At 39.5% G+C, this 18,681-nt stretch overlaps 2 protein-coding genes across 11 annotated transcripts in view; one reads left to right on the top strand and one right to left on the bottom strand.

Moving 5' to 3' along the window:
* The window catches only part of LOC117578232 (uncharacterized), a 116,095-nt gene that overhangs the window by 43,606 nt on the left and 53,808 nt on the right, over positions 1-18,681 (bottom strand). For all 10 annotated transcript variants that reach the window (XM_052008505.1, XM_052008508.1, XM_052008504.1 and 7 more), the window contains one exon: positions 383-429. The gene's annotated coding sequence lies outside the window, so the exon portion shown is untranslated. The remainder of the gene's footprint in view (positions 1-382; positions 430-18,681) is intronic.
* On the top strand, positions 5,128-6,106 carry LOC117567332 (uncharacterized). The gene has a single exon (XM_034247250.2). It carries the CDS (start codon positions 5,213-5,215, stop codon positions 5,957-5,959), a length of 747 nt encoding a protein of 248 aa, XP_034103141.1. The 5' UTR covers positions 5,128-5,212; the 3' UTR covers positions 5,960-6,106.

The raw sequence follows: 18,681 nt of genomic DNA, 5'->3' as shown, positions 1-18,681 counted from the left end.
TCTTATTCTGTTTGCCGTTTGCTTGCATTTCCCATTTGTGTTCTTAGCACTTCTTCGCCTTCGTTTCTCATTTTTTTTTTCTGTTTCTTTTGCCTGCAACTTTAGCACTTTAGTCGAGTCTCTGCTAAGTAACTTACTCGGGTGCCAAAACTTATTTTAAACACCCAGCGCATAATTGACTAAAGCGTATTGCATAGACTGCAGATTTGTTTCCTTTTTTTTTCCCAGTCTGTCATTCCTCTTAAACTCTTTTTGATAGATATACTTTTTATATTAGGCCTACTTAAATATTAATGTATTTGCTTAAAATTCTAAAAATTTCAGCACGATTCATTGAAAAACTTAGTAGATAAAAGTATTACAGGGTATTGTTGTCACTTACCAAAAGTACTCGAATTACAACATGAAACAAATCGATGGTGTAGACACCTGCAAAAGTAAGAAAAGAGAGAAGGCGAATGAGTGGTGAGTGTGTGTGTGAGAGCAAGACAAAAATGTCGAAACGAAAACAGAGACAACATTAGTCGAGCTTGTTAAGTTCATTAGCTAAAGTTGGCAGGACTTCATTTCCATTGCCACTTACCTTTGCTTTTTCCCCATTTTTCCCATTTCCATTTCCCCGATTCCCTTGACCAAACATTTTTCTATTAATGATGCAACTGTCAAAGTTTGCAGCAGCAACCTGCCGCAGGTTCGTTTCACTAATTAAATACAGTTTAAGCAGCAGCTGCTGCCGTTCTTACTCTCTCTCTCTCTCTTTTCGCTTCTGCTTGAGCTGCTGCCAAATTGAAAACAATTAATAGCAGAAGCAGAAGCAACAGCAAAGAAATAGAAATGAAGGTAACTAACTGCAGAGGGAGATGCCAACGCACATATCACGTAAAACATTGAAATGTTGGCCATGCAAAGTAAGCTAAAAACCTAATTGTTATACCCTGTAAAGAGGGTTACAAGTTATATCTGTTCACTGAGTAAATTTACAACACTTTTATTGCTGTTTGAGCAACGCAATTTAGTGAGTAACTTATAGCAATTAGCTTGTGTCAGCATCGCTTGTTAAACAGTTAGTTAAAGCGTGACTTCTTTTTTTTCTTTCTGCACACAAGTTGGCAGCCCTTTGACACCGAGTGGGCAGGCGGCAGGAGGCTGGAGTAACAACGCCAAAGAAAACAATTAAAAGAATTTATTGCTTGCGTTTAATGAATTTTCAGCTTGTTTGCATGAACCCCCACACAAGATAGAGATAGAAAGGGAAAGTGTGTGTGTGTGTGTGTGTCTGTGTATGTGCCAACGCAGCAGTTTCACTTGGCAATTTTGATGAGCAGAAGAGAAATGAAGCGCCACAGGTGTAAAATGTATATAAATCTTATGCTCAGACTGTGCTGTGAGTGAAAATAACTGTTATTGTTACATTGTTTAATGAAGTTTTTTTTTCTGTGCTGTTTTTTGTTGCCCCCTTTTCTTTTTGTGTGCTTTCATTTTTCAGCACTCACAGCTGCTTTGCCTCAATTTGCTGACTGAGAGGAAGGGAGGGAGGAATGATGCTGCCAAAATATGCAAAACATTTCAAAAACGATTTCAATGTTTTTGTTTTTTTTTTTTTTTTTTTTTTTGGTATATGTATGCATAAAACGCTTTTGTTATTGCCACACCCGGGACCCCGCTTTTGGGCAACCTTCCGGCCCTGAGAAATTCATTTGCACGCGGGGCAATTAACGAGCAAATTGTTGGACTGAAAAATAAAAAAAATGAGATGTTGATAAGCCCACAAAAAAAAAATGACAGAGCATCTGCTCAACTCTGTGATACGCTCGAATATATTTTGAATTCATCAAAAATAAACTAAACACAGTGGAGAACTAGATCTTGAGTTAGGAACTTTTCGATCTTGAAACAAGAATTCCAGATTGAACAAGTAAAAAAGCTGCACTGCGTATGCTCGAATGTGATGATGTGATTGAGATGAAATACTGAAAATATACCAAACGATATATTTGGTATATTGATATAGTACTACATTCAAAGTAAACCACAAATGCAAAATTGTGCGGTATAAAATTGTAAATATACCAAATTAATATATCACAAAAATACTAAAAATACCAAGAACTATATTTGGTATATTGATAAAGCACCACATTCAAAATAAACCACTAATACAAAATTTTGCGGTATAAAATTTAAAATATACCGAATTAGTATATCCCAAAAATACTAAAAATATACCAAACGCTATATTTGCTATGTTGATATAGTACTACATTTAAAATATACCATATTGTCAGTCAGTGCTGCGAAGAACCGATTTCAGTGGAAGTTTTTTGTCATACAAAAGTATTTCTTAAGTAACTTCTACAATTTCTTTGTGTCCTTCTACCTCTTACATACAATTCCTGGAGGCACAAAGTTGGATAGAAGATCCCTATAGGTAGCAGGTATAAAAATTCTTTAAAAAAAAGATTTCGTTCTTCAAACATCGTTTTGAGATTGAAAAATTGAGATATACTTGAAAAGTTATTAGTTTTAATAAAATGCCGCAAAAGAACCTTGAATTTCAACTTGCTACAAATCTAATATCAATGGCTGAAAACTTTTGCCATGATTGATCAATCATTAATGCCAGCTTTCGCCAAAGTTTCACAATACCTTGCTTGTTGTTTGTATACCAAGAGAGAGTATAGAAAACTTAAATGCCGCTTGCTGCTGGATGGTCACATGGGGTTACTTCGAATTGCTCGGCACTTCGGGTGTAGCTCAAGAGGGGAGAGCAGAAGTTGAAAGAAGTGGCAGGCAGCAGGCAGGAGTGTCTGTGTGTGGCAGCTGTTTTGTAGCCCGGTGCTGATAAACACGTTTCATTTTCGCAACAAAATCGTTGCATAAATTAAGGCTTCTTTTCGATGCCTGAGCAAACTTCGATAGCCCCCGCAACAAAGAACGAAGAGACGAGAGCGAGAACGAGAACGATGCGAATAGCAAACAACGACAACAAGTTGAGAGGCATGAGGCATGGCATGTTGCAGCATCAACACATCTGGCAAAGCGATTGCAGTGATTACTCCAAGCTGTCAGCAGCGACCAATTGCGTGTCGTTCTTATGTTAGTCGTGGTCACACATTGCAAATTGCAAATCGCAAATCGAATGTGTTTTTCTACAAATACTTTTCTTCATCTCTAGCAAGTTTTTCTTTTTTTTACAAATTTCTGCAAATGAATATTTAATGCTCTATATATGCGAAGCAATCGTTGCTTGTTTTTTTTTTTTGGCTGGTCATCAATTGCTTCCCTTTTTCACTGCTGCCATTGCCAGAGATTTGGCAACAAGATTTACGAGCCAAAAGCCAAAGCCATTGGCCAAACCTTGGCAAATTTTTGGCAAATTGACCTTTTGCTCTCTTTCTCTCCCCCTCTCTCACTCTGTCTCTCTCTCTTTTAGTTTGCTGGCCAAGGCGACACATTTTGTGGGCCATGCAAGAGCAAGTTAGGAGCTGCAACTTCAGCAAATGCCAAACAACAGCTTATCCGAGTGTCCATAAATTAACAACTTGATTATGCCCCAAGCCCAGCGGCCAAATGATCATTATGTTAATGTTGATGCTTGCGGAAAAGGGGCGAACGCACATAACTAAATTCAAATTGCGAGTACAAAGGAAGCATGAGGTTCGCTTTTGGTTGCCAGTTATCAACAGTTATCATATGGCAATGCCGCAACAAAATGAAAATGAAAAATGACACAAAGAATTTATCAAACATCCGCTTCCGGCGCAAAACGCAAAAGCAAGAGCAAGAGCGCAGGAGGCAACAGGCGGACAACAGATGGATAAGGCATCAAGTGAAGCTGATGGCGGTTCCATGCCGCAGCCAATTTACCGGACAGCGAACAGCGAGCGCTACAACACACACACACACACAGATAAAAGGCAGCCAGGAACAACCGAAGCACGCATAAAAAAGAGCTGAATAAATTGTCCATTGTTTCATAATTGAAGCCAAAGGGGATTGACCCACACAGATGTCCGTCAGCCCAGTCAGTCAGTGAGTCAGTCCGTTATTTCGAGTTTCGAGATTGTGGAAAAAGTCGGGGGAAAAAACTTAAAATAGACTCATTGACACGACTCGCTGCGAGTCCTTTGAGAACCGGCTAACAAAGGAGACTGACAACAGCAGTTTTCCTTACTCTGGCCACCGAATTCTGTATACACTTTGCTTTCTAGCTAATTAATAAATATATTTGGAATATAGTATCTTCAAAGCTCAACTTCAATGTGCATATCCACATTTAACTAATGCCAATTATACATTTCCAGGCTCTAGACAACTTACTTTACTTTGATGCTATAAAATGTTTAGAATTTGCTGAGATTACATTGTAGTTTGTTTTGAAATTGCAATTGCTATTCATCGCATATCAATGCTAACATTATGGTACAACTAGCCAAGAAGAGCAGCTAAAGCAATCTGACGACAGTTTCTGAACGAATCTAGAATGTGGCATATGGAAGGGCAGACGACAGGCGGACAGACGGAGCTGCCAGCTCCCATCGGGCTCAAGTCAACTGGAGCGCAGCAAAACATGCGAATGTTGTGGGAGTTGTGCAAGTTGTTGTTGGTGGCCAAGTGAGAATGCATCATTAGTGCAGGAAACCGACAACGCGACAACGCAACACTGGGATAACCAACTGCAAAATAGGAATAACACTCGGCCAGAGACTAGACCATGGCAAGTGCAGAGAGTAAGAGTGCGTTGAGAGCAACCAAGCAGACAACCAGCCAGGCAGACAGGCAACCAGGCAACCACAGGACTACTAACAGATAGAGTTACGACAGCCAGCTAGCAATGAGAGAGAGAGGGGGGGTGAGATAGAGAGGATTGGAGTTTGGAGTGCTGCAAGCTACAGCTGAGCCGCAAAAGGCAACGCAATGCAACACAACGCAGCGAGTAGCAAGGCAAGCGTAACCATGTGGCAAATGAGGCTAAAACACAAGTGTCGCCAGCAGCGCCATTGCCAACGTCGTCATCGTCAGCATCATGGTGACAGTGATAGATGAAGCCAACCAGAGAAAGAGAGAGAAAGAGAGAGAAACTCAGATACTTCACTCTTTTGAGTTCTAAGTCTGAGTTCTCTCTGATCTCTACTTCAGTCCAAATCTCAGTCAGAATTAACAAAACTTAAATTTCCTCTACAGTTAATATTTATATTCCTTTTCCTTTCCGATGGCTCGAATGCCCTACACTTGGCGACAACCGGCCTATCCGGGTGATGAGAGCGACAAGCGTTGGATTGATCCCAGCTTGATTGTCCTGTGCCAGAATGCCAATGTGGATGGCGCATTGCCGTCGCTCCTCGACACATTGTACGAACCGATTGGCCGAAATCTTGTGGCCTCTGTTTTTGTCCACGAAACGCTGCGCGAAGAGTTCATGACGAAGGTGCGCGCTGGCATGACGGTGATGCATCGTCAGGTGATGCGGCATGCTCTATACCAGAAGGCATTGCAACGAGTCGAGTGTTTGGGCGCCGAGACAGTGACATTGCTGCAACCGGATGACATTGGGTTCGAGTACAGCATGGTCGATGGATCGCCGATAATCGTGTGTGACTTTAGCCAAAGCTACTTTAGCACACAGCATCCAAGCACTGTGGTCACACTGCACACCTTTCGCCACAGTCAGGAGCTGGCCGAATTGGTGGCCAAGGAGAAACTGCCGTTTGCGAGTGCCACCATCTGGTGTCCCAAGATGTCGGCTGCCTACGAAATCGCCCTGTTCCTCGACGTATCCGCCGTCTACATCAATTGTGCCGATGTCTCGCTGCTGCCCATCGCCGAGCAGCATCGCAACGCAGAGCCATTTGCTCTGCTCCAGGGTCAGCATCATTACGAGGTGCACATGCTGAGCGGTCGCCCCAAAGCGATTGTCTTTCCGGCACCACTGTCGGAGCATCTGCTGGCAAAAAAGTGATGTCCTCCTTGCGTATACGTAATATTTGTTTAACATGTAATCAACACGAAAATTCAAGTATTTTGCTCACTTTTATGTGCCTCTTATTTGATTGCTTAAATACGATTTGTTTTTGTTAATTTCATACATTTGTTCTATATTCCTTTCTACTTTATTTTATGTCCTATTTCGTATAAGTAATATATAATCAATATTGAAATTCACATTTAAAGCTATTCTAATATACTGGATATTCATTCATATTTTACTATCATCTTTAATTTCTTCTCTGATCTTCGTATATGTATATTCTATTCGTGTATATTACGTATACGTAATATTTGTTGCACATGTAATCAACACGAAAATTCAAGTATTTTGCTCACTTTTATGTGCCTCTTATTTGATTGCTTAAATACGATTTGTTTTTGTTAATTTCATACATTTTTCATGTGTTCTATATTCCATTATACTTTATTTAATTTCCTATTACGTATACGTAATATATAATCAATACTGAAATTCACATTTATACTTGATCTTCATTCATATTTTACTATCATCTTTCATTTCTTCTCTGACCTTCGTATATGTATATTCTATTCGTGTATATTACGTATACGTAATATTTGTTTCACATGTAATCAACACGGAAATTCAAGTATTTGATTGCTTATATACGAAGTGTGTTTTTACAAATTTCAAACGTTTTTGGCCCATTTTATATTGTTTCCTTTTTTTATATTGCGTATACGTAATATATGTATAATCAATATTAAAATTCACATTTAAAACTCTTCTCATCTACTACATAATCATACATATTTTACTTCTTCAATAATCTTCAATCTCTTCTCTGATCTTATGTATGTTATCCTAGTCTAGTCTTCTATATTACGTATACGTAATAATTGTTCCCCATGTTGAAACTAAAATTTAAGTATTTTGCACATTTCTAACTCTTCTGATCTACTTCATATTCATTCATATTTTGCTGCTTTTGCTTTTATCGTCTTTAATCGCTTCTCTGTTCTTCGTCTCCATTCTATTCTTCTATATTACGTATACGTAATATTTGTTCTAAATTAAAATAAAATGGAAATTTAACTCTTCTGATCCTACTTCATATTCATTCATATTTTGCTGCTGTTTATGCTTTCATCATCTTTAATCGCTTCTCTGTTCTTCTCCCTTTGCAACTTCTCAGTTAACTTCTCTTTCTTTAACGTATTACAACTTATTCTGGTTTCTGCTGCGAGATATTGCATTAATTAATTTTGTTGTAGATTCATTTCAACGATTTCCAGAAACTTTCGGGTATTCCTCTGCATCAATTGAGGCTGCTGAATTGAGCTAGCTGAAGCTACAACTACAAAAACACACAACTGAAGCTAATGCCATTGTTGCTGTTGCTGTTGCTGTTGCAAGATGCACTCGTTGCTCGCCCCTAGGATGCGATTTGCGCAATGAGTTTTGCTTAACTTTGGCGTCACTTAAATGTAATTCGAGAACTTTTCGGCGTTGCCTTTGGCTCAGCCTCAATTCACATGCAACAACAGCAACAGGAACAGCAATAGCGAGTGCTCGTATGTGGCATGGTTGCTGTGTTGCTGTGTTGCAGCATGCTGCTTGTTGGTTTGTTCGATTGCTGGCGCGCGCGTCTCTCTTCTCGCTTCTCGCGCCTTGCGTCTCATGCCGCCGCATGCTTCGTTGTTTTGCCACTTTTCGAGTGCATTTTGCTGTAATCAAGCGCCCACTTCAATGTGCCCCAAACCGTGGCACAGCCTCTGGGGCGCTGTTTTGTTGCTGTGTGTTGTTTGCTGCGCTTTCATGCTTTTTAGCATTTCATCATTTGTTGCAAGTTGCAACTTTAGCCACCCTCCACCCCACTCTCCACTGTTCACTCTCTCTCTCCCTTTCATTCTCTGTGTCGAATGCCAAACTTTATGCATTTCGATTTGACGTTGTGTGTGTGAACGTTGTTGTTTCCTCTAGTTGCAGTGGCATGTGGCAGCTTTTGTTTTTTGGGTCTGGCAGCTGCCAGCCTCCCGCCTCACTTACCCGCTCCTCTCTCAACAACGCCTTGTTCGCCCTCCCGTCGAGTGGCCTTTTAATGCAGCCGCTTAGCGCGTGTTGCACTTGCCTCGAGTTGAGTTGTTATTGCTGTTGTTGCTGCCACTGCCACTGCCTCCGCCTCCGCCGCTGCCTCAGCCTCTGACTCCTGTGCTACAGTTGCTGGCAACAATATTTATTATTTATTTAGAGGCTGTTGCGCTGCAGTTGACCCAGTTAACGCTTGCTTCTCCCATGCAACTGACCCCATTTTTTGTTTCATTTTTTTTTGCACTCTTTTTTTTCGTTCTTCATCTTAGTTGCCATCAACATTTCGCCTCCTGCGCTTTGAGTTTGCCTCGTTGCGTCGTGTGGCATTAAGAAAAGTTTTCCTACAAATGCGAGCCGAGTGTGAGATTAGATTGCAGCACACACATTGGATAATACATTTTTGCCACACGACGACAACAACTTCTCCTCATTTCTAATTCATTTCTTAAAGTTCGACGAAGCAAAATATTGAACAAATCCAAACACGTTGCGTATACGTTATGTGGAAGTACATTCCATTTTCTAAATTGGAAATGCACATGAACATAGCTCCCATTAGAAATAGAAGTATGCAATTTGATGCAAGAAAGAAAGCTAAAATATCCGCTACCCCTTTTCTAATCAAATTAAAACAGTGCGGTATTGCCGAATTAATATACCAAATATTGGCTTTGGTATATCGAAATACTATTCCATTTTAAATATACCGAATTAATATACCATATAAATACTAAAATATACCAAAGTTTATAATTGGTTAATCGACATAAATTTGTATTCGAAATATACCAAAAACATGTCATATTGATATACCAAATATACCAAAAGGTAAACAATTATACCGAATTTAAATACCAAAGGTTATCTTTGCTATATATATACATAGAATTACATTCAAAATATACCGTAGAGTACAGAATATACCAAACCATCATCCAAACCAATTAACACACAAATATTACGTATACGTCTTAACAATATATGGTAATATTACGAATACGCCTATGTGACATACTATTGCATTCAAAATGTACCATAAAGTACAGAATATACCAAACAGTCAGCCAAAGCAACTAAGACTCAAATATTACGCATACGTATTAACATTATAGTGCAATATTACGTATACGCTACAGAAACTACAAGAGAAATTTCTTCAATATGATAGATATGCAGTGCACATTTGCATGTTTTATTTAAAGTCAATCTGTAGCCTAAATTGTTGAAAGTATTGAAAAGAAATTGTGATTTTCACAAGCTGCAAATTCCCCTCTTCGAAAATTGTAATTAAAATGTGAATGAGACTTAATTTAGCAGCAGGTTGGTTGAGATTTAACCAGTCTAGTTAATTGATTAAAGCGACGTCTGCAACGTAGCTGAAAGTGGCGTGTTAACAGTGCAGCCAAATGAATGCGACGGTGGAAGAGAAGAGAGAGAGAGGTAGAGAGGAGCAGCTACTACAACGAGGTATTGTTTACATTAGGACATTGTCCTCGTTAGTTGATGCAAAGAGAGAGAGGAGTCCCAAGTCCAATGCTTGCTGCCATGCCATTGGCTAAACAGTTTGCATTCAATCAGCCGCTCAGCTGGCTGAAAGCCCAATGACAATTACAAAAACGAAAACGAAAAGAAAAAAGTGCAGATAATGCTTATTGTTAGCCAGTGCAAAAAGGAACGAGATGAGATGCGAGGGTTGATTGAGCTGTAAGAGCAGCAGCCAACAAGTTGTCCGCATCAGAAGGTGGCCAACTGGCAGCTGCTCGATTGTGGCGAGAGCTTCGCTTGAATTATGTTTCATTGTGCTGCCAGCAGACAAAGCCAGCAGAGCGACGGAGGCGTGGACGTGGGCGTGGGCGTGGACAGTGGGTTGCCTCAGCTTATGCAATGAGATTTTTGCACAGCCGACAGTGTGGGCAAGTTTGTCGGAGCATTCATTGTGTGCCGGCGTTTAAAAGCTGCCACGACGAAGCAGCTGCTGAGCCACAAAACTTGTGAAACAGGTGCTGCCCCCGCTCCTCCTTCTCCTCCTCCTCATCCTTCACCCTCTCAAGCGGAAGCTTGCGCAGAAAAATGTGGCAAAAGTCGACGAATGAATGCGCTGCACAGCCGAGAGCAGAAGAGCTGCCAGATAACAAAAGTCCAACAGCTGCAGTCCCCTCATCCCCTCACCGATCCTCCGCTGCCTACTTCAATAGCTTTTCACTTGGCTGCAGCCGCCTCTCGGCTGTTGTTGGGCAACACTCTGAGCATAATAGCAACAACAATTGCCAGCCTCTCGTTTGCCTGCCGCATGTTGCATGCTGCAAACGTAATTCAATTTGACTTTTTGTTTTGATGCGATGGCAACCGTTGGAAATTCTGCCAAGCCAACGTCATCCAGTTGGCAGGCCAACTTTTTGGCTTCGCAGGGGACAACGACAACCCCCTCAACGAGAGCGCGCGTCAATTGATTTAGCCATTGAGTTATTACCAAGTACAACCCAGCCAGCTGGCTGCCTTCCCCCTGCGCTCCTCGCCTTTCGGATTTTGCAATCTTTTTTTTTTTGTACTTCTCGCTGTCTTTCCTTCGTTTTTTTCCATTTAGTTGATGCCATGCTGAGGCCTTTGCCAAAGCAGCCGAGGGCGTTCGGCAAAAAGGACATTTTATAAGCTAAAGTAATTTGCATGGCAACAGGACCCTAAGCGCTTACTTTTCAGCGGACGTCGGACGTTGGACAGATGGCGGGCAACTCGTTCAACGGTGCTAATCCATTGCATCCTGTGGCTATGTCAAGTGCTTCCGTTTACCGCTTGTACGCCTGCCAGCAACTGGCTGCGCGCTTATTCAATGCCAACAACTGTTATGCAGCTGTTATAAGCCATTCAAAAGGGCGTGTGACGTGTCGTAAGCAAGTCGCTTAACAAACAGCTGTAATAATGTAACGCTTGCACATAAACATTTCAATTCAACTGATGCAATGCAAGACTGTTATACAATATGGTCTAATATTCCTTCGTGAATTTACTTACACTTCTTTAAGTTATGCCAAAGTGCTCTGTTATACAAACTGTTATACTGTTATACAAAACTGTTATACACAAGCAATTGCTCTTAAATTCGTGGCATGCATAAAAACGCTGTTATTAAAAACTGCCATAATGTTGCACATATTGTTATGAGTTGTATTAAGCAATCGCTTTTCTCTGGAGTAGTAATATAATCGAGATTACCAAATTGTTATACTACTATTATACAAAGTGCTATGAAATTGTTAAACTATTATATTATGCAAAAGAACGCTGTTATACAAAACTGTTATAGTGTACAACAAACTGTTATACATTAAATTGTGAAGCAACCGTGTTGCTCTGGAGTAGTAAGACAATCAAGCTCTTCAAATTGTTATACTACTGTTATACAAAGTATTATACAAAATACTGCAAATATAGAACAACAAACGGCTGTCGCATTTGATTTTATCATTCTTTTCGATAATTACCTTAACCAAAAATGTTATATAAAGTGTCATACTGCATACCATTAAATGCCATAAAATACGCTCATTAAGTCGACCGCAAAGCTTTAAGCTGCAGCGCAACTGCAAATCCAATGGAATTACAATTCAACACACACACACTAGTGTACAAAAACAGAGTTCATCCAGGAGTATTTGAAAATATTATAATTACCTGAGGGCAATTTGAACAACCGCAGCAGAATAATGGCTTTATATCGCTGCTGTCGATGTCTGCTGGGAATTTGAAATATGGACTGGGAATCGAAAGCGGAAACGGAAGCGATGAAGCAGGCAAAGAGGGGGAGGGCAAAGAGCGAGGTGGCAGTGTCAATAATAATTAAATAATAATTTCAGCAATTTGATTTCATTACATTTACGGGCAGCCACAAAAGGACTGCAGAGAGCAAGAGCGAGACAGCGTTGGTCTCATAAAGTTGCTGTGGGATTGCCAACAAATATGATTTGTGGTCAAAAAAGGAGACGATAGAAGGCGACAATGAAGAAGCTATAAGCCAAATTAACAATTAAAGTAAGCCAAGCAAAGACGTCGACGGCCAAAGGGAAAAGCGAAAGAAAAGCAGCCCAAAGACCCAGAGAAGAATACGAGAGAGAGGAGAAGATGAAGGGAAGGCAGACTGAAAGCAGCCTAGGCTAAGCCACGGCAGTAACCAAAGTCAAATAAACAAACAAACTTTGGATCACGCTGGACTTGGCCAAAGACACACAAAAACAACAACAGCAACAACAGCAACAACAACAGCACTGCGTAAGTTGAAGTGGTTGGCAAACAAACACACAAAAGGAAGCTGTCAAAGATGTTGAGTACATGGCCAAAACAATGGAGCAGCTGTGGCAACAGCCTCCACTTTAGGCCAATTCATTTGCCTGCAACTAGCGTCACAGCATTGTCATACCCTATGTCAATAAATCGCAGCTAAACGGGTAAATGTGACTGAACTCAAGTGAAGTAGTCTTAAGAAAATAATCAAAATTTCTTTTGTTTATAGCTAACGAAATTCAAATAATCGAAATTCAACGCTGAGGCTAAATTAATACATTCTAAAACAGTCTGTTATAAAATATGGTCTAAGGCTCTGAATTTTCTTACACTGATTTAATTTATGCAATACTGTTATAAGAACTGTTATACACATCAGATTGTTGGAAGCAATCGCTTTTACGGGATTTTCTTCCAGTGCTTTAACTCATGCAAAAGTACACTGTTATAAAAACTGTTATACAAACAGATATTTTGATGCTTTTTCTGAGATATTCAAATAAACAAGCTCTACAAACATATTATGCAAAAGAACGTTGATATACAAAACTGTTATATGCAATATAAATATTTTAACGCAGAGTTTCAATTTCTCTAAGATTTTAAAGCATATCACAGAACTTAGCAATTCATTTCTCATTCGATTTCATTTTGCATTTTTCGGTAACAAACTCTGCTTTTGATTAGTGAGGCTTTTTGGTCCCACAAAATATCAGCCAAGTAGTGTATTATTCTTTTGTTATTTACGCAATTTTATTTTTCTTGTTTTCTTTTTATGAAAACACGACAAGCGCACTGACTGAATCGGTTTACTTGCTCGCTCTTTCTGTGCCTCGCTTTGATAGTTCTCTGGCAGAGGCAGTAAATTGCATTTAAAATGCCATAAATTAAAAGACAACAACGTGGGATGGCAACCCTGGCAGAGTGAGTGGGTTGCATCCCAGCTTGTAGCCTGCCTCCGGCGGTTTCTTCTTCTGGCTATTAAAATGCATTAAAAATTGTTTTTAATGCCACCAGCAGCAGCAGCAACAACAAAGGGGGCAGAGTAGTAAAGTGAAACACACCCACACACGCTGTAAGTGACACCGAGTAAAGGTCACACACACACACACACACGCACATACATTATTATCATGTGCATTTAACTGCACTGGAAAATTTATACATACATTTCATAAAATATAAAAGCAAAGCATAAAAGCAGGCGCTTACTTTCTCTCTCGCTCTCTCTCTCTCTCGCTGTCACTCGCTTGCTCCCTTTCTCGCTGCTGTGCTCCTTCCGCTGTGGCACATTAATCCAATTTGTCATAATTAAATTACTTTAAGCCACTTGCTCAGCTATTTGCGTAAGAACTTTTTTTTTCGTTCGCAAAACTTTTGCGAGGCCGCACTTAGCGCGTTCATAAACCGTAATTACAATTACTCGTTACCCTTTATGCTACTCGTTACATGCTACTCGTTACTCCCTATGCCAGTTCCCTGCAGTTCTCATCGCAACAACAAACTATTGTGGGATTCAGATTTAAGATTTATTTGTAGTCTTGCTAACAATTTCATTTAAATCATTATGATCATATTGTTCGAGAGCTGCAATTTGATTTTCTTTCATTAAATCGAATGTTTAATTCTATCTGCGAAACAAGTCTTTAGTTTTCTTTTTATTCATCAATTCAATTAAAATAATTTACAAATAAATTGTAAAATTCATCTCTTTATCTGCGCCACAAATTCGCATGCTTTAAAATTCAAGAATACCTTTCTTGTAATTAATTTTTGGTGGATGTTTCAGATAACATCCTCACTTTAAGCCTGGGGGAATGGGTAAAGCCATCAATCTCCATAAATTTGCATGCTTAGCTGGATTGCTTTATCAAAATTTTTTCCACTCGAGCACAATTTAAATCGATTAACCATTTAGTTCACATGCGGATAATTTCCGTGATTTTTCGGCCACACACAAAAAACTGTTGAATTTTAATTACAAAAAAAAAGGCGCGCGAAAAGTTGGAAAATTGTAAACGGTGAAAGGGAAAAGAGAGAAAAATGCAATATCGAAAATTGCATAATGAATGTTAAACAGAAATGTTTACAAGTCTAACCAGCAATTTCCGCCGTGCTGGCAATGCAATTTTGATGACACACAAAACATTTTAATGGCATTTTTCTTTTTTCTTTTTGTTGTTTTTTTTTTTTTTTTTTTTTGATTTTTAAAAAACATTCTGTGGTTATTGTTGTTGAGCAGTAAATCAATGAGGGAAATTGGCGCGCTCGAGTGGAGCTCAAAATAAACAAGGCGTAAATTAATAAATATTTAAATGTTGCTGTTGTGCGAGTTCTGTTGGCACTTGAACAAGTCGATAAAAGGCAGACACACAGGGAGAGAGAGTGAGAGAGAAAGTCTGCCGAAATAAACAAACTTCTGAGCCATTACACAACAAAATGGCATTAACAGCAGCAACAGCCAACATCAACAATAGCAAAAATTGCAAAACAAAAAATGAGAAAGAGAAGACAACAAATAAAGTAAAAAAATGAAAAATGAAAAATGGAAAAACAGGAACAACAAAACAAATGCAAAGTGAAAAATTCGCATGCAGATTGAAATAATATTTTTGCATTTTATGCAAAGGTTTACACACAGCACAAGAGAGTGTGAGGAGACCACAACATGGACAACAACATGGAACCACTTGCCAGAGTCAGAATCAGAGTCAAAGAGAGGGAAAGGGACAGGAAGAGCAACAGCAGTCGCTATCCGTTCGTTCAAAAATATGCAGTGATAATCAGTAAAGCAAACAGGAAAAACGACAAAACAAAAATACAGAGAAAAAATAGGCACACACAAAAAAAAAACCAGACAAATGCCATTTGAAAACTGCACAACAGCAGAAGTTCGCCTCTGTTTGAGAGTCAATCAATTCCCAGCGAGAACGAGAGCAATAGCAAAAAAAAAAAAAGAAAAGAGAGAGATAGATATAGAGCGTCCGGCGTTAATTGACAGCACAGAGACTGTGCAGGAGGGCAACACTTTGTATTATTCAAGAGCCATCCAAAATTGTTAGCTATCTATGGCAAATGTCATTAAAAAAGTGCTGCTCATTGACAACTACACGAAATTCAATTCTAATTCGTGCTGGGACAGAGTTGCCACATTGTCAAAACTTGGCACTGTCAACTTGTCAAGGAAATGTCAACAAAGAGCACGAGTTGGAATTGAGTAAGATTAGTTAAGCAAAGGCAAAGCTTACTAGAAGTTAATCAATTATTGCTGATAGACGAGATAAAATTGCAATAACTATCGATGAAATGGAAAGAGTTGCCACATAGTCAACACCTGGCTCTGTCAACTTGTCAAGCAATAGTTTAAATTGAGTTTGCATTATACGTTAAATTAAGCGAAGACAAAGCTTACTAGAAGCTAAACAATTATGGTTGATAGACGAGACAAAGTTTCAATAACTATCGAAGAAAAGTTAAATTGCTTTAAGGCGAATCAATTAATTGAGTTCCATTCAAGTCGATTCAAACAAATGATGCTAAATAAATGCTAATTTAAGATTAAAGGCAAAATAGAGAGAGCCAAAATTGAAGATAAACTAGTTAATTATCATCAGCTTTAACTTTTGGGCAATTTAAAGTTAAGCAAAATATAAATTGTTCGAGCATTAATTATCGCATGACTTTGCCTCTCTGTCTCGTTGTCCCCTCCACAGAAATGTGTCTGCACTTTCCATAGGACAAAAGGCGATTGCAACAACTGCAGACAGGATAAACTTCAGGTAGGTTTTAGCTTTTGGTGTAATTAATACGGTGGCTTAGATCTCCGCAGTCATGAAGAGGGGGAGAGAGAGAAAAGCTACGTAAGAGAAAGAGAGATTGGCTGGCTTCCAAGGCGCTGGGATTAAGCGTCGAGTAGTTTGACATATCGAATAACAGGACAGGGCAGCGAAAGACGATGGCAAATAGTTGCTCATATGACAAATGTAAAAGCTGAATAAGAGAAGCCACAGATGGATGATAAAAGAGTGACCGGAGGGGGAAATGCGACCAAATTGCATTTAAATAATGAAAATGCCTAACAAAAGCAGTGTAAACAAAAGCGACAACAACACGAAAACTAGGCAAAGTAATAGAGAGACAGACGGGCAGTTGTTGTCGCCGAGGGAAGAAGGGGAAAGACAAGAGGTTGCTTGTAACATGGCCGGAAGGAAAGTCAACCAGGGCCAGAGTCAGCGTCAGCGTCAGCGTCAGTAGCAAAAAGGAAGGAAGTTACTTAAAATCAACAACATGTAAATGGCAAGGCTACGTTTAACGCTTCGATGCAGCTCATCCCCATTCTCCCCCTCTCTTTCTCATCGCTTCCCGCACTTCCTGCTGCAGCATTGTTTGCCATTTTGCGGTCGGCTTTATTGTCATTGACTTTGGCCAACTTTGCGCTGTGCGCTCGTCTCAAAAGCAGAGCACAGCACAGCACAGCAAATAGCCGTCGAATGAGTGCATTCGTTTGATTCATGAATAAGTGAGTCGCATATAACATATAGAAGTACTCGACCACATGCGAGTTTAGTACACATCACATGAGGTCAAGTCCACGTTGATTCTCATTTCACATTTCACATTTCCATTTCCATTCCCAACGCTTTCGCTCATTAGCATTTTGATTGCGCAAATATTTAACCCAAAAGGTCAGAGGCTCTTCATCAAATGCCAAATGTGGCAAACGTGGCAAGCACGTGGCTGGGAGCTGCCACAAGTTGCTGACGCACAGCATCATCACAGCATCCGCATCCGCATCATCATCACATCACGCAGACTCTCTTCTGGAATCAGCCTAATACCTTTTATTGAAACAAGCAATCTCATCGCTTCCATATCGAAGTTACATCTCAACGATTGCACAAATTTCAGTAGCATAAACGAAAAATCGAGTCGATGTATTGACTGCGCAAGACCCTTCATAATTTTTTTTTTCTTTTGAATAGAAAAACTCAAAATCAGGCAGTTAAATTTACATTCTTAATTGGTTATCGAAGCAATTTACATTATACAAATTTGTAACGTACTTAAAACAAAAAGGTTGTGAAGAAGTTATGACTGTATAAGAGCCTCTATTATTTCTGAATTGAAATAGAAAATAATATTCGAAAATATCGATTCGATGTATTTACTGTGCAACACTCTTTGTCATTTGTCTTTAGAGAATAGAGAAGAAAATTGATTTCACTTGGAACAGTTAAATATGTTTTAAAACAAAAACACGCAGTGAAATTTTCATTTATAATCAGTTTTCACTACAATTTTGATGAGTAATTTTAACGTATTCATAAGTTAAATATTAAACCAAGTAAATTCAATGTTATGTCATAGTTACTTCATTGTAAATACGTTTAGTTATGTTAGAAAAATGAAGTAGGATTGAACGTTAAAAACATTCCACAAATTGATGTGCTACAAGCAATAAAAAGTAAAGAGAATGACAAAGTAATGACTGTGTAAGACCCTTTATAATTTCTGAATTAAAATGGAAAAGAAAATTAGAAAATCACAAAGAATCCCACTCAAAGTTTGCATATCAAGTTAACATCCGAAGGATTTCACAAATTTCTACGCGATTAACAAATTCGCATTGACAGTGCGAGACCCTTTACAATTTCTGAGTTCAAGTAGAAAAGAAAATGTTCTTTGGTTCCATTTTTGATGTTTCGTACAGCTTCGACAATTTGATTACTTTTGTTGTAAAAATTGTTGTGAAACTTGCGCATCAAATAATTGCAAGCTCATCTACTAAATAAATTACACAGTGTGCTAGGTGTTAGCGAGTGTGTGTGTGTGTGTGTGAGGGTGTGTGTACATATAGCACTGTTTGTACAGCAGTCAATCAGCTATTGCAGTCAATCATTCAGTCAATCAAGCCATGCAAATGTAAAGCAAACAATGCCAGTCAAGTGGATTGCTTGTTTTATTTGATTAAACAATAAGTACACACTCCCACACACACACACATACATACACACGCGCAGAGCGGAAGAAAGACAGGGGGATGGGGAGGGGAAGCAATGCGTGCTAACGGTTTGTGTGTGTTTCGCTGATGTTTTTCGTGCTTATTGCATTGAAAAAACCTTTTAACCACACGCGCGCGTGGCACGCAGCGTCGACCACGCCCACCGCGCGCGCTCGCCCACTGTAAAACAAATTTGCCACAAGCTAACACACACACACTTACACACCCACACACACACACATGCAGACATGCAGCAAGTTATGCAGCAACAAATGTGATTGATGCTCAAATCGCGCTCAAATATTGCGCCCTGCAGGCGTCTCCTCTACTCTCCTCTTCTCTCCCCTTCTCCCCTTCCCGCCCT

This window comes from Drosophila albomicans, chromosome X (assembly GCF_009650485.2).
Source record: "Drosophila albomicans strain 15112-1751.03 chromosome X, ASM965048v2, whole genome shotgun sequence".
Lineage (NCBI taxonomy): Eukaryota > Metazoa > Arthropoda > Insecta > Diptera > Drosophilidae > Drosophila > Drosophila albomicans.
This window is presented reverse-complemented; position numbering and strand designations above follow the sequence as displayed.